At 37.9% G+C, this 13144-nt stretch overlaps 1 protein-coding gene across 1 annotated transcript; it reads right to left on the bottom strand.

Moving 5' to 3' along the window:
• Nucleotides 1-1436: 1436 nt before the first annotated feature.
• On the bottom strand, nucleotides 1437-4750 carry LOC109791464 (protein IQ-DOMAIN 17). Its single transcript, XM_020350760.3, has 5 exons — nucleotides 4282-4750; nucleotides 3765-4046; nucleotides 3416-3661; nucleotides 3035-3172; nucleotides 1437-2732 (listed from the first exon to the last, which is right to left on the bottom strand). Exons 1-5 carry the CDS (start codon nucleotides 4411-4413, stop codon nucleotides 1911-1913), a joined length of 1620 nt encoding a protein of 539 aa, XP_020206349.1. The 5' UTR covers nucleotides 4414-4750; the 3' UTR covers nucleotides 1437-1910.
• Nucleotides 4751-13144: the final 8394 nt, after the last annotated feature.

Here is a 13144-nt window from a genome sequence, read left to right as displayed (position 1 = left end):
ATTTTAGTTATAAGAAAAATTTAACTTGATCTACTTATAGACCAACTCACCATGAACTAATCCATGATGAGTCAAGTTGGCTCATGGGTTAATTCATCTAACATACTTTATTATTTATTTTAGATTTTCAAATGTTAATTTATGTGATTATACATTTATATCATTAACTAATTTTTTATAAACTAGTTGTGAATTATGATAATTAATGTCAATTTGATATTATTTATCAATATTTCATGTTAATAACTTTGATATTATTTGATATTATAAATTGATTAAGTTAATTGTAATTGGTGTCATTTTTTTATACATTTTATATCAAATTATTAATAATTATAATTTCAAAATATAAGATTATAATATATAATTTTATAAAATTTAATTATTTTTTATTTTTATTTTTATTTTTTTTTAATTTAAGTATATCAATTCGTTTAACCCATTAATCCACCGATTCATAGTTTTTTTTTTTTAACTTACCATAAGATGAATTAAGTCATATTAGTCTACTTATTATCCGATCCATGATGGATCAAGGTGGACCCCGGATTACCCGTTTTCACAACTCTATGAATAACAAGCTAATTATTTTTTATGTGCATCATTCTTGATACTAAGAAAAGAACTGGTTGTGCAAAACTTTATTTTGAGTAACAATGGAATGTGTACTAATATGTATTAGATATTAGATACACCCCATGAGCATAAGTTGCTTCCAGCACCTAACAACTAGTGTTCAGTAGGATGGGACCCAAAATGCTTATAATTCCAAGAAACCTCTGATTATGAGTTTCAGTGAACAAAGGCTGTCCAGCTGGACTCCTGTGTAACGATGCAATAAGCTGTTCAGAGCATCTCCAAATAGTAAATAACGCAACTTATTCTTTATCTTTTTTAAAATAAATTCCATAAGCTATTTTCAATTTTTTTTTATAATAATTTAAAACTGCTAGAAACGCTCTTCAGTCTCGCAGAACAGCACAATGTTGATCACCACATAAAGCACAGGAGTTAGGGAATAAAAGATTCTGTGGTTCAATACCACAGAACGTAAGACATAGTTTATGATCTCTTCTCATTAAATGCCCAAGCATATCTACTTTTACCCTTTTTACGCTGCAAGCCAAGTAGCAACCTGAAAAAGTTTCATGGCCGTGAGCAAATAATAGTGTTCAAAACCTGACCAAAACGTTGATCTCCTCCTTCACATGCAGGAAAGTTCTATTGTCTATATAGTTAATTATCTTCACATTTTAACCTTAGTTTCAAATGTGGGCCTATATACAATAAATATTGATGATGTACAGAACGGGAAAAGAGGAGCTTATATGAAAACTTTCAATTTCACATTCCAGTATTGACATGAAGCACTGCACAAGTACGTACGTAACATGATATAAAGGTCAAAGAATATGACATGGGCAAGAGTTTAAGTATATGCTAATTGTGAAGTACACCCATTATTATATGAATTGCTCTAGCTAGCGATGTGCAATTTATCCATTATTATGGTACATTTTGCTATGCTAATTAAAGGCAATCACTAAAATACGAAAATATTACATGTTATTGTGACAGGACAGTCCATTAAAGGCTATTCAGATGGTGTAGGCAATTCTTTCAACATCAACATAACATCCCAAGTGAGGTAGGCCACCACATACGGCTCACTTTTTTCTTGGCATCTTAACAAAAGTATGAAAAACGAATGATAAACGAACACATTAAATTGTTCTGAGTTTCCTAGCAAGAAAAGTACTTGCTTCTCTGCTCCTAACGTCAGATTCAGGTCACCCGGGGTAACTCTTTCTTTTGGGGTGAGAAAGGGTTAAACTAAAATTAACTCTAACATCACACAAAATATTCAAATGCCTTGACCTAATCATGTTCTCATTAAAGTGTGCAACAAATCATCTCAACCACCTTCTAAGGTCACCGGTTGAAGAAGGAGAAACCTCACCACCACCAATACTCTCAGTGCAGCAAGATGAGTAGTTGGACTGATGCTCCAACCCAAAGTGTGATCCACTCACACTCTTGAAGCTTGGACTCCTCAAACTATGACCATAATTTCCATAACTCGCTCCCACACTATAAGGATCAGGAGCTGGGAAAGAAAGCCTTTTCTTGGCTGATCCAACCCTGTCCCTCTCTGGTGTGGATGGCCTCTGCCTAGGCGCACTTTGTGACCGGATTCGAGCCTTCGCAGACTCGGTTGCCGCCATGTAATTAGGCAATGTAGCACCACCACCATTGCCACTACCACTGCTTGTTCCAACCCTTCCATTTTGGTACAAGCTTCCTGTGTAGTGGTAGTTAGACCTCAAGCTCGGTGTCTGTGAGGTGTGGTAGCTTCTGTCTTCTCTAATGCATCGTGGGCTCGCCGACCGGATTTGGATAGGCCTTGACTTGGCAGGAGAAGGAGTTGCTGGGGATTGAAGGGAACCGTTTTGGTGAGATCTATGGATTGGGGAGGCAATGGAATGCCTTTGTGGTTGGTGATGGTGTGGATTGTATTGATAATTAGGATGTGATCTTCTGTAGTTGGTTGCTAGATATGAATAAGGCTGAGAGGTGTCAATCTCCACAGTCTTAATGGGATCTCTTTGATCAGTTGAAGCCCTTCCTCTATTCTCCCATGGCTTTGTGGCCATCCACCGGTCTAGCCATTTTGGTCTCTCTTCTAACTCATCTTCATTTCCAATTGATGATGTCCTACCATTCCTCCATATCTATGTATCACAATCAATTAGCAAACCAACTCAAGGGGAATTTTCACAATCAATTAAACAAACTGAGTCAAGGAAATTAAAAGATTGTTTATATATAAGCATAGAAGAGCTTCTCTATCAAAAATAAAGAATTTTTCCAGTAGAGAAACTTTAAAAAACTCGTACAAGTTTGTATTTAAACAGACTGACACGGGTTCAATTTCAAGAAACAATAGAAGACACTTGACAACCAATTAGCCAAACCAAGTCAAGGAAATTAGTTCAATTTCAAGAATTTGTAAAAACTTGAAGAGGGTCAAAACCTGTTGGGAGAAGGCGTGGGATAAGTTCTTGTCCCTCTTCATTGCAGCTTCCTTCCTCTGCTGCAACATGGCCTTCACTTCTTCAACCGTGTGAGGACGTTCGTCCCAGTCATCTGCAATGCTGCTTCCCTCTCTTGACTACCAAATCAACCACAGCAAACAATTAAGACACACAGAAAACAAAACCCCCTTTTGCCAACTGTTGCTTGATTAAGAATAAGAGAATGAGGACTATTCATTTGCTTTTTGGCTAAGAAAAAGTACTTTTTTCTTTCCTGTTTTTCATACATAACTTCTGATTCTCGAAGCAAGAAAAAAGTACACAAAGTATGATCAATGATCACTGATAACACTAGTTTAATCAAGGAAACTCTGACTTACCATTGATTTTCTATCCGAAATGTCCTGAAGATACCTTGAGTCCCAAACACTAGCAGTATCACTGAAAGTTGATTTTCTACTACCTTCAAGTGAAGACCTTATACGCTGGTCAAGGACCCTTGCCTGAACTCTAACCAAAGCCTGCATGCACCTAAGGGTCATCTTAGCCTGCTTCCTAACATTGTGCCCTCTAACTAAGGCTTGCAACTTCACCAACCCCTTAAGTGCACGAAGTGCCCTTCTTGCCTACAAGCCAAAAAACAAAACAAATCTCATTCAGATTACTTAATTAACCAACCTTAGTAGGTGCTTCTCATTTTCACAATTCAGATCTGTCGAGGGCACTCACCAGATACCCTCTGAAAGCAGTTTGAATGGTAACAGCAGCACGATGCTCCCCAACATGGCTAGCAGGTTTGGTCAACCTTGCCACCTCCACCGCCGCCTGAGCGGTGGCCATGGCAGCTTCTGCGGTGGCCACCGCCACCGCAAGTGCATGGTTTTGATCCTGCTCCGTCCTTGAACCCCCACTTGGCACCACATCATGCTTCAACTTTTGTTGAGTGTTGTTGTTCACACCTTCATGACTCATGTGAGTCTTCCTGAAAATCCATCTTCTCTTCTCCCTCTTCTGCAAATTAAGAAAAAGAAGATAGTACATTTACATTGACATTCACATGATCTAAGTTAAGAGCATGTTTCCATTTTATAAGTGCTTTTCAGAGCTTATGTATCAAACAAAAATAAAAAGCTTAGTAGAAACTTTTTTTTTTCTTCTAACTTTATCCAAATAAGTTAAGTTGTAAGAATAAATTGATCTGCTAAGGAACTGAACATGAAAAGAAGAAAAGATTAAACACACAAACCTTCTCTTCATCTTCTTCTTGGTCACAGTCCTCTCTTCTTCTGCCACTCCTTTTGTCAGTGTCTTTGGTGGGAGATCTGAATGCCCTTTTGACAGCAGTTAACCATGAACTACCACTCCCCTTCTTCCCCATGTAAAACTCAGAGGCATTTACAGCTTCAACCGCTTAAAAATGCCCGCAGAAGGAGCCAGAAAAATTGTGATAAAGAGTTAAAAGACAGAGAGGTTCAAGTTCAACCTTGTCTGGGGGAAATAGACAGAAGGAGAACCGAGGCCAACACTTATGGAGCTACGCTTCGGTCTTTGTTGTTATTTTTAACAAGTACACAACACAGTTGAGCAATGCTACAGTAATCTTGTCCTCGTCATGGCTCTGTCGTGAGTCAAATATCTGAGCAACTCTCATTTAAATCCTTAGAAATATTAAATGTAACGCACTCTTAGTTGGACCATTATTCACTTACTGTTCATTTATTTGTGATATTAGGCAGAATAACTACTAAGGTGTGTTATTTATGGTCTTGGCTCCATCTTTTTGATCCATATGGTTTTAGTTCGATGGGTTCAACATGTTGATTTTGATTTGTTCGTTAAAAGAATAACTGGAGATGGTTAAAAGTGAGTTTTGAATCTGTTTGAAGAAATTTTTCTAAATATACTTTTAAGAAAGTAAAATAGAAAAAAAAATAATGTTAATATTGACTTATTTATAAGCTAATATGTAGAAATTTTTTCTGTTAACTTCTCCGTAAACCAAGGGTGGATGAGGAGTAACGTATGAAATAGTTTTGACCAAACGTACCATAGAATAAAATAGCGGATAAAATCCGTGGTTCAAGATTATGTTGAGTGCCACATGGTTTATGCATAAAGTATGTACCCAAATTGAATTATTTAAGTGGCAGTCAGAGACAGGCTGTGAGTGAGAGAGGCAACAGATATATAATATTAATTTACAGTAAGATTAATCTAAATGGGCAAAGGTTATGGATTTTTGTGGCATGGAGTGGGGTGTCAGAAGCTACCTTAAGCTTTTATTGATAATGAAAATAATAATAATAATAATAATAATAATTGAAAGTAATAGAATAGAATGGGAAGTGGGAAGGATATAAAGCAAGTTGAGGGTGGGCAAGAGAGAAGCCAAAAGTGGCTTTTTCTATAATGGAATCAGAAAAAGTCACTATTTCTTTTTGGGGATAAATTATCTTTTGGAGGAGCCTTCGTTAATCTCTCATGGTGTCACGTGCTGTGAGCAGGTCGAGACATATCAGGTGGGTGATGGACCACGGTAGAGTCGCTTAGGAACATGCATCATGTGGCTTTACTCGATGGGTAAAAATTAATTTGCATGTTTTGCAACGAAATCAGATGACACAAATATCAATGAACCTATTGTCTTAATCCTTAACTAAGCTTGATGAAGGTGTCCACTTCTACTTCATCATGCTTCATCTGCCCCCAAGACCGGTCAAACTGTTCTAGATTCTCTATGAGGTACTCTATTCGAGTGTACCTTTCTTTTATTTAATCTTAAAATAATTAATTAATGGGAAACATTAATTTATATTCAAAAACATTGTTTTAAAAATATATTCGGATAGATTCTTGTATTCTTAAATAATGACCGAATTAAAATAATATATATATATATATAACAATCATAAAATTGAAAATAATAAGTTATTTAATTACAAAAGTGTAGTTCAAGAACTTCTTATTTGGTATGACTTTCAACTAAATGTCTTTCTCCATTTTATCCCTAGTTTATTTCATATAAATATGATTATTGTAATCTAATTACAAGAAAATATAAAAGAGTAAATTAACATTCAAAAATAATCAATAAGTATGGAAGAAATAACTAACTATACTACAACCTAAGCAATTCAATATGCATCAATCATTATTCACTTGCAACCTAACTACACAACACAACAAGTTCTCAACTTACAACACAAGCATACAATTATCAACACATCAACATGGTGTATAATCAACACAACACAATATACAACTTGTACAACACAATAACACTGTAACTTATTCACATAACTACATGACATATGCACAACATATTTCATCAACTCAACAAGATATGCACATCACAATAATTAAATGTTTCATCACACATTTCAAGAGATTTCTTACAACAATCGAGAAGTCTAAGTGATTTGATCCTATCAAACAACTAACAATGCGAGATCAATAACTAATTTAGATAAGAATTCGCAACACAATATGATTTCTCAAATTTCATCACTTAAACTAAGAAAGTCTAGTATTCCTATCATGATAGAATAACTTGGGTGTGAGTCTACCACGACCTTAACATGCATAACTAAGTCTCCCATTGAATTAACCTACTAACTACCCTCCAAATACTAGGCCCTTCCAATACTTAATTAGGGATTATTGCCTCCAACATTGTATCTTACTCTATTTGGTCATTTTGTACATGCATGACTCGACCTGATTCCCATACGGATCAACATTTAGTCATTTTATAATCAGTATAGTTTAACCCAACCTTTATATTATGATCACTTATAGATAGTATAACTTAACCTTACCCCATACCGCATCAAATAAGATCTTAAAGTCAACTTCTCAAAAAGAGTTTTCAACAACTAGGCTTTGTAGAGTAACACAATACAGTATCCTCACAATGAGATATTTAACTTTTAAAACAATCTCCCCTTTAATCCTAATTTAATCAACACAATTCCACATTATGTCTTAAGCATTCTCAACATAACTGTCTCATCACTATAACATGCAACTCAACTTACAACTTTTAACATTCAATCATCAATATATATCATCCTAAATCAATGTAGAAAGAATTGTCATCATATATCAACATACAACATGTGAGAAATTCAACTATCATATATATGTTCAACACTTTGTTAAGAAATTAACATATTTTCATTAGCCAACCCACATCCAACGCTATTCTCCTTGCACTCAACATGAATAAGGTAGAGAGCCTTTGACTCGCCTACGTCTAACACAAATCTACCTACATCCGATGTTAAAGAGGTAGAATTTCCTTATGGGAATCACGCATAACGTGACCAAAACTCAAGTCTGGCCCCGTTTAGGTGGAGAGTCTCTACTTGACTCATGTTCGACGTCACTACATTAGTGCTCAACATCATCCAGGCAAAGAGCTTTTATCTTGATCATGCGTGACACCATTCAACTAGGAGTCGATGTAACAGTCAAAAAGCTCCAAAGGCATCCATGTCTAACGTCATTCAACCCGCACCCAACATGACTAAGTCAGAGAGTTCTCTTTTAACTCATGTCCAACGCTACCAATTTTGTGCTCAACGTTAGCGAGGCAGAGAACCCCTAGGCCACATCACGCCCAATGCCTTGAAGATGCACCTAACATGATAGTATATTCTACATTTGATAGATTCACATTTTAGCTCAATTTGTACTTGAAACTCAGGAAAACCAACATGCTATGTTAGAAATAAAATCTACACATCATAAGCAATTCATTTCTCACTAAAACAACTACATGCAACCAAGAATCGTTCACCATTCACCCAAAATCTCCCCAACATATTCAAAACTCCCAAAACCCCATAACACACGAATTTAATCTCGTAATCATCAACACAACCATAGGTTGGGTAAATGCAATCAATAATCAACTTCATCAATAAACAAAGAATCATGTTCTAGTTTCCCTTACCTTTATCTCCCAAGAATCAAAAGAAGAAGAAAAAAAAAACTAAGCTTCAATAAACTCTACAAGGAACCACCACCATTTTGATTCTCAACCTTTCAAGTAGGCATGACAATCTAACCTGCCCCCGTGAGTACCCGACCGAACCCGCCCCGATTTGGATGGAAAAACCCGTGTTTATCGGGTTCGGGTTCGGGTTTTCCCCGATTGATAAAATCGGGGGCGGGGGCGGGGGCGAAGATGTTAATACCCACTCTGCCCCCGCCCCCATACCCGCCCTCGTCCCTGCCCCGCTTAATAATATAATTAAAAAATTATTTTTATATATATATAAACCAAAATTATAAATATTTATATGTAAAAATTTATATTATTTTACTTTTATTTTATTTTTTTTTAAATTGTTCATATTTATTCAAAAGAAAAAAAGAAGGAAAAAAATAAGAGCGAGGGCGGGGGCAGGGTGGGGAAACCCGAACCTCGCCGGGGGTGGGGATGGGGACCTAGATTTTATCCCCAGTGGGTATCGGGGGCGGGGGCAGAGGCTGGGGCGGTTTAAATTTGCAGGGGCGGGGGCGGGGAACATAAAACCCGCCCCCGCCCCGCCCCGTTGCCATGCCTACTTTCAAGCCTTGAATTTTAGCACCACTATTTCAATTGATCTTCAGGCAAGATCACAATACTCTAAGAAGACTTAGGAAAGAATAGATTCTCTCAAGTTCCAAAACTTCTCTCTTTAACTTATCTCTAACTTTCTTAAGAAACTAAACTTATGAAATCTACATTTTAAGAAAGACCTTATATACCTTCTCCTAACAAGTCAAATTTGATATCTGCTTAAAACAATTCTTAAACAACTAAAACTCACGATAATTTTTAAATTCTACAAGTATCTCAACAATTAAATAATAAATTACTACAACATATAATTTTAATAAAATCAATAAGTATTAATAATACATAGTGTTATATTCAATCTTATCATAAATATAAAATTGTAATTAGAGATATACCTTTACTTTTAGAGCGTCTAGATTAAATGAGAAAAGAAATTATAAATCATAGTTATGCAATTTTTTTTAAATAGTTAATGTTATCCAAATGTTAAAATAAAGATGCTTTCAAAGCACTAATATGTGTGACATAATCAGTAAAATTATAACTTTCTTTTAAATAAGTGTAGAAATTCTATTTTCAAATTTGTGTGAAAAAAATAACACACATCTAATTAAAAAAATTAGTCTCCCGAATAAATTTCGATATATCGAAATGTTTAGTTTTTAATTTTCTTTTAAGAGATATCATAAGTTCAACCAAAATAAGCCACTTTCAAAGTGAAAATGAAAAAAAAAAAAAAAGAAATACAACATAGATCTCATTTAAATTAATTTTATTTTTGAAGATGCTTTTTGTTCCGGCCAAAAGGTGGACTAGGGTTTTTTCCTAGATCGTGCCTCAAAGCCAGAGCATTCAAAAGTGTAATCTGACGTCTTAGCTCTAGGGTTTTAGGTTTTATACTTTTCTGTTCATGGGCTTCGTGGGCCCCGAGATTATCGGGATTCTCCTTAACCGTTCTTATCTCGAGGCCGTGGGATAAGTGGTGGTTAGTCAAGTCGGGATTTTACCGGCAAGGCCCGTACTAAGGGACCTGTCGGGAGAAAGACGAGTGGGGGAGGGTCCAGTCGGCATTTTACCGGGAATGTACACTTGCCTTCCAGCCCTGAGCCGATAAGGCGAGAGGGCTTGTGGCCTGGGAAACCAGTCGGATATTAGACGAGTTGGGGAGGGTCCAGTCGGCATTTTACCGGGAAGGACTCGCGGACTTGTTACCTTGATTTCGCGGCCCCTCGGGTTCCGTCGAGGGGCGTCTTTTCAACTTACCCTTGAAGAGACACACATTTATTGCGCATCATGTGTTTGCAGGATATTTAACGATGGTGCTGCCACGTGGCAACGTCCGTTGATAAAGCTGGGAAAGTGGGGTTCCCTAGGGTCAAGTGTTACGGCTCCCACGCGCGTAGTGACCCTTGGGTTTTTGACCCTTCACGCGCGGCCCTTTACCCCTATAAATATAGGTTCTCTTTGTCAATTTTCACTTCCTTCTTACGTTTTGCTTCGCGCCTCTTTGTCTTTGGTGGCCTTCTTCTCTGTCGTAGTCTGCGGTGGTTCACGGTGGTTCTGAATCCTGTGTCTAGGGTGGGCGAAGTTGGAGTGTGAGCCCTTAGGTACACGTATCTACTCTAACCCTCCAGTAGTTTTTTCTTGCGCGCACCCTTGAGTTTATAGGTTTGGGGTTATTTAATCAAATGGTTATCCTAAATTATGGGGAAATGTACAAGTGGGTTAAAAGCGATGTGTTAAAAAGTGAGTCTTTAATAAACTCATGGGCCGCCATGGATAGTTTCTGTAGGGAGCATGTGGTGTGCTATGAGGGTGATGGGATAGTCGTTTGTGAGCCTTGCGTAGATGGAGAGCCTGTGTGCATTAGGTCTTCTTCCGTCGAGCGCTTCACCTTCTGTTATACTACCCTCATTTCCAAACTCAAAGTGAGATGGCCTTTGACCGAATGTGAAAAAGGGGTTTTACAATCGCTGAATGTGGCCCCCACCCAATTTCACCCCAACAGTTGGGCGTTCGTGCGTGGATTCAAAATTTTATGTTCAGGACTCGGAATTAGGCCGACTGCTAGTAAATTTTTTTATTTCTTTGATAGCCGAGTGTCCAAGCGTAATAGCTGGGTGTCGGTTAGCGGGGTTGTAAATCGGGGATTTCTGTCATTGTTCCAATCATCGTATAAAGGCTTCAAAAAGTCGTACTTCTGAATTCGGTGTACGCCGGGTAACGAGAACCTACTTGAGGGGTACCCGTTGTATTGGAATGAGAAACCGGTGTCCTTCGGAGGATTAACTGCCGAAACCTTGTCGGAGAGCGACCGAGACGATGTTGAGAAAATCGAGGCTCTGAAAACCGTTTTCAACACTGCCAAACTCTTAGAGTTAGAGAATAGGCCTAGTGAACTGAAAATTTATATAGGTAATCGGTCCCTCGCCGATCGCCTCGTGATTCTATTTGTTGTGATGACTATTAGTGTCCAATTAACGTTTGTTGTGTGTTAATGTAGAAAACATGGCTAGCATGAGCAACCGTGAGTTGAGAAAGTTGTGGAAACTGCAAGAGGCTTCAAAGGATGTCGGCGCGGGGGTAGTCGTCGAAAAGGTTAAGGATGTGGGAGCTGCCATCCCGACAGGTGTAATCGGCCAGAGTTCTCACAAGCGTCGGAGGGGGACCGAGACGCCTGTTACTCTTGTGAACTTGGAGACTGAGGTCGGCGGAGAGGAGACCGAGAAAGACAACGAGGTTCAGTCGGCCGAGAGAACCTTGAGCATGTGCTATGGTGATAACTGGGAACCTGTTGACCTTGGTGTCGACGGGGGGAAAACCCTGTCTTTTTGGGACGAGAAGTTCAATCACTCGTCTCATATTCGCAACACCGACCTGCTTGACAGTGATAAGGAAGACTTAGGAAAGATGAGCGCCTTTTCCATCGCGAAAGGAGTTTAATCTTTAACAAATCCTCTTTCGGCTTTGTCTCTCGTCAATGAAGATAAGATTCGCGGGATGGCGCGCGAGATCAAGCTCCAAGGGAAGAAAATTAGTTCTCTTGAAGACGCCGTAAGCAAAGGTAAAGCGGACCTCAAGTGGGTGGCTAATGAACGGGACAAACTACTTGAGGGTCGGCGTGCCTTTGACGACGAGAGGGAGACCTGGGTTTTCGAGAAGTCAACTCTCGAGAAAGATCTTGAGGAAATGAAGCTTGCCCGAGATAAGAGTGCTGATGCGGCGCAAGTATTCGAGAATGACTTAGCTGCGGCGAAGTCGGAGATCGAAAAGTTGCAAGCCGATCTCCTAGCGGTCAAGATGGACTCGTTGAAGAAGTTTATGCAGGGTTTTGACGCTGCCACGAGCCAAGTGAAGGTTCTTCATGCTGGTATCAGCCTTGAGGGTCTTGGCTACTTCAAGGAGATCGTGGATGGCGAGCTTGTCGATCCTCCTGGACGATTGAGTTGTTGTACTTTTCTTTTTTGCTCTCCTTTGTTGTCATTGGTGTTAAAAGCTGTTGTAGACTTTTGTTTCTTGGATCTTGTTATGAATTCTATGAGTTGTTTCTTGGTACAAGTTGATTGACTCATTGCGTTGATGCCTAATTTTCCTAAGTTAAAAATTGAGAATCAAAGTATTTAGTCGTCTAAATTCCGACTAGTAAAATATCACAAAATTTTTCTAAGTTAAAATGAGTATCAAATCATCTAGTCGTCCAAATACCGACTAGGGAAACATGCCAAAATTTTTTCTAAGTTAAAATGAATTATCAAATCATCTAGTCGTCCAAATACCGACTAGGAAAACATGCCAAAATTTTTCTAATTTAAAATGAGTATCAAATCATCTAGTCGTCCAAATACCGACTAGGGAAACATGCCAAAAAATTTTCTAAGTTAAAATGAATTATCAAATCATCTAGTCGTCCAAATACCGACTAGGGAAACATGCAAACCAAATTTTTTCTAAGTTAATATGAATTATCAAATCATCTAGTCGTCCAAATACCGACTAGGGAAACATGTCAAAAATTTTCTAAGTTAACATGAATTATCAAATCATCTAGTCGTCCAAATACCGACTAGGGAAACATGCCAAAAATTTTTCTAAGTTAACATGAATTATCAAATCATCTAGTCGTCCAAATACCGACTAGGGAAACAAGCCAAAAAATTTTCTAAGTTAACATGAATATCAAATCATCTAGTCGTCCAAATACCGACTAGGGAAACATGTCAAAATTTTTCTAAGTTAACATGAATATCAAATCATCTAGTCGTCCAAATACCGACTAAGGAAACATGTCAAAATTTTTCTAAGTTAACATGGATATCAAATCATCTAGTCATCCAAATACCGACTAGGGATTTATCTAAAAGTTGAAGCTCGTTGCTAGAAGTCATCCAAATACCGAATCAAATAGTGGGACACTTGATTCAATGAACTAGATCGGAATACATTTTGTGTAGTAGGGTCGTTTAATACATTTTGTCTTCGAGTTATTTATACTCGCCCAGTCGGACTTTTGCCGACAATCACGAGTTTGTCTTCGAGTTAT

Source organism: Cajanus cajan, chromosome 5 (assembly GCF_000230855.2).
Source record: "Cajanus cajan strain Asha chromosome 5, NIPB_CcT2T_4, whole genome shotgun sequence".
Classification (NCBI taxonomy): Eukaryota; Viridiplantae; Streptophyta; class Magnoliopsida; order Fabales; family Fabaceae; genus Cajanus; species Cajanus cajan.
Note: the sequence above shows the minus strand (reverse complement) of the source record. Positions and strands in the feature narration are given on the sequence as shown.

Excerpts from the sequence above, each read along its gene's own strand:
- LOC109791464 (XM_020350760.3), bottom strand. The coding sequence starts at position 4,413 with ATGGGGAAGAAGGGGAGTGGTAGTTCATGGTTAACTGCTGTCAAAAGG. Across the intron at positions 3,662-3,764 it reads CTGCTTTCAGAGGGTATCTG|GCAAGAAGGGCACTTCGTGC; the intron begins GTGAGTGCCCTC and ends TTTGGCTTGTAG. Across the intron at positions 3,173-3,415 it reads TTTCGGATAGAAAATCAATG|TCAAGAGAGGGAAGCAGCAT; the intron begins GTAAGTCAGAGT and ends TTGATTTGGTAG.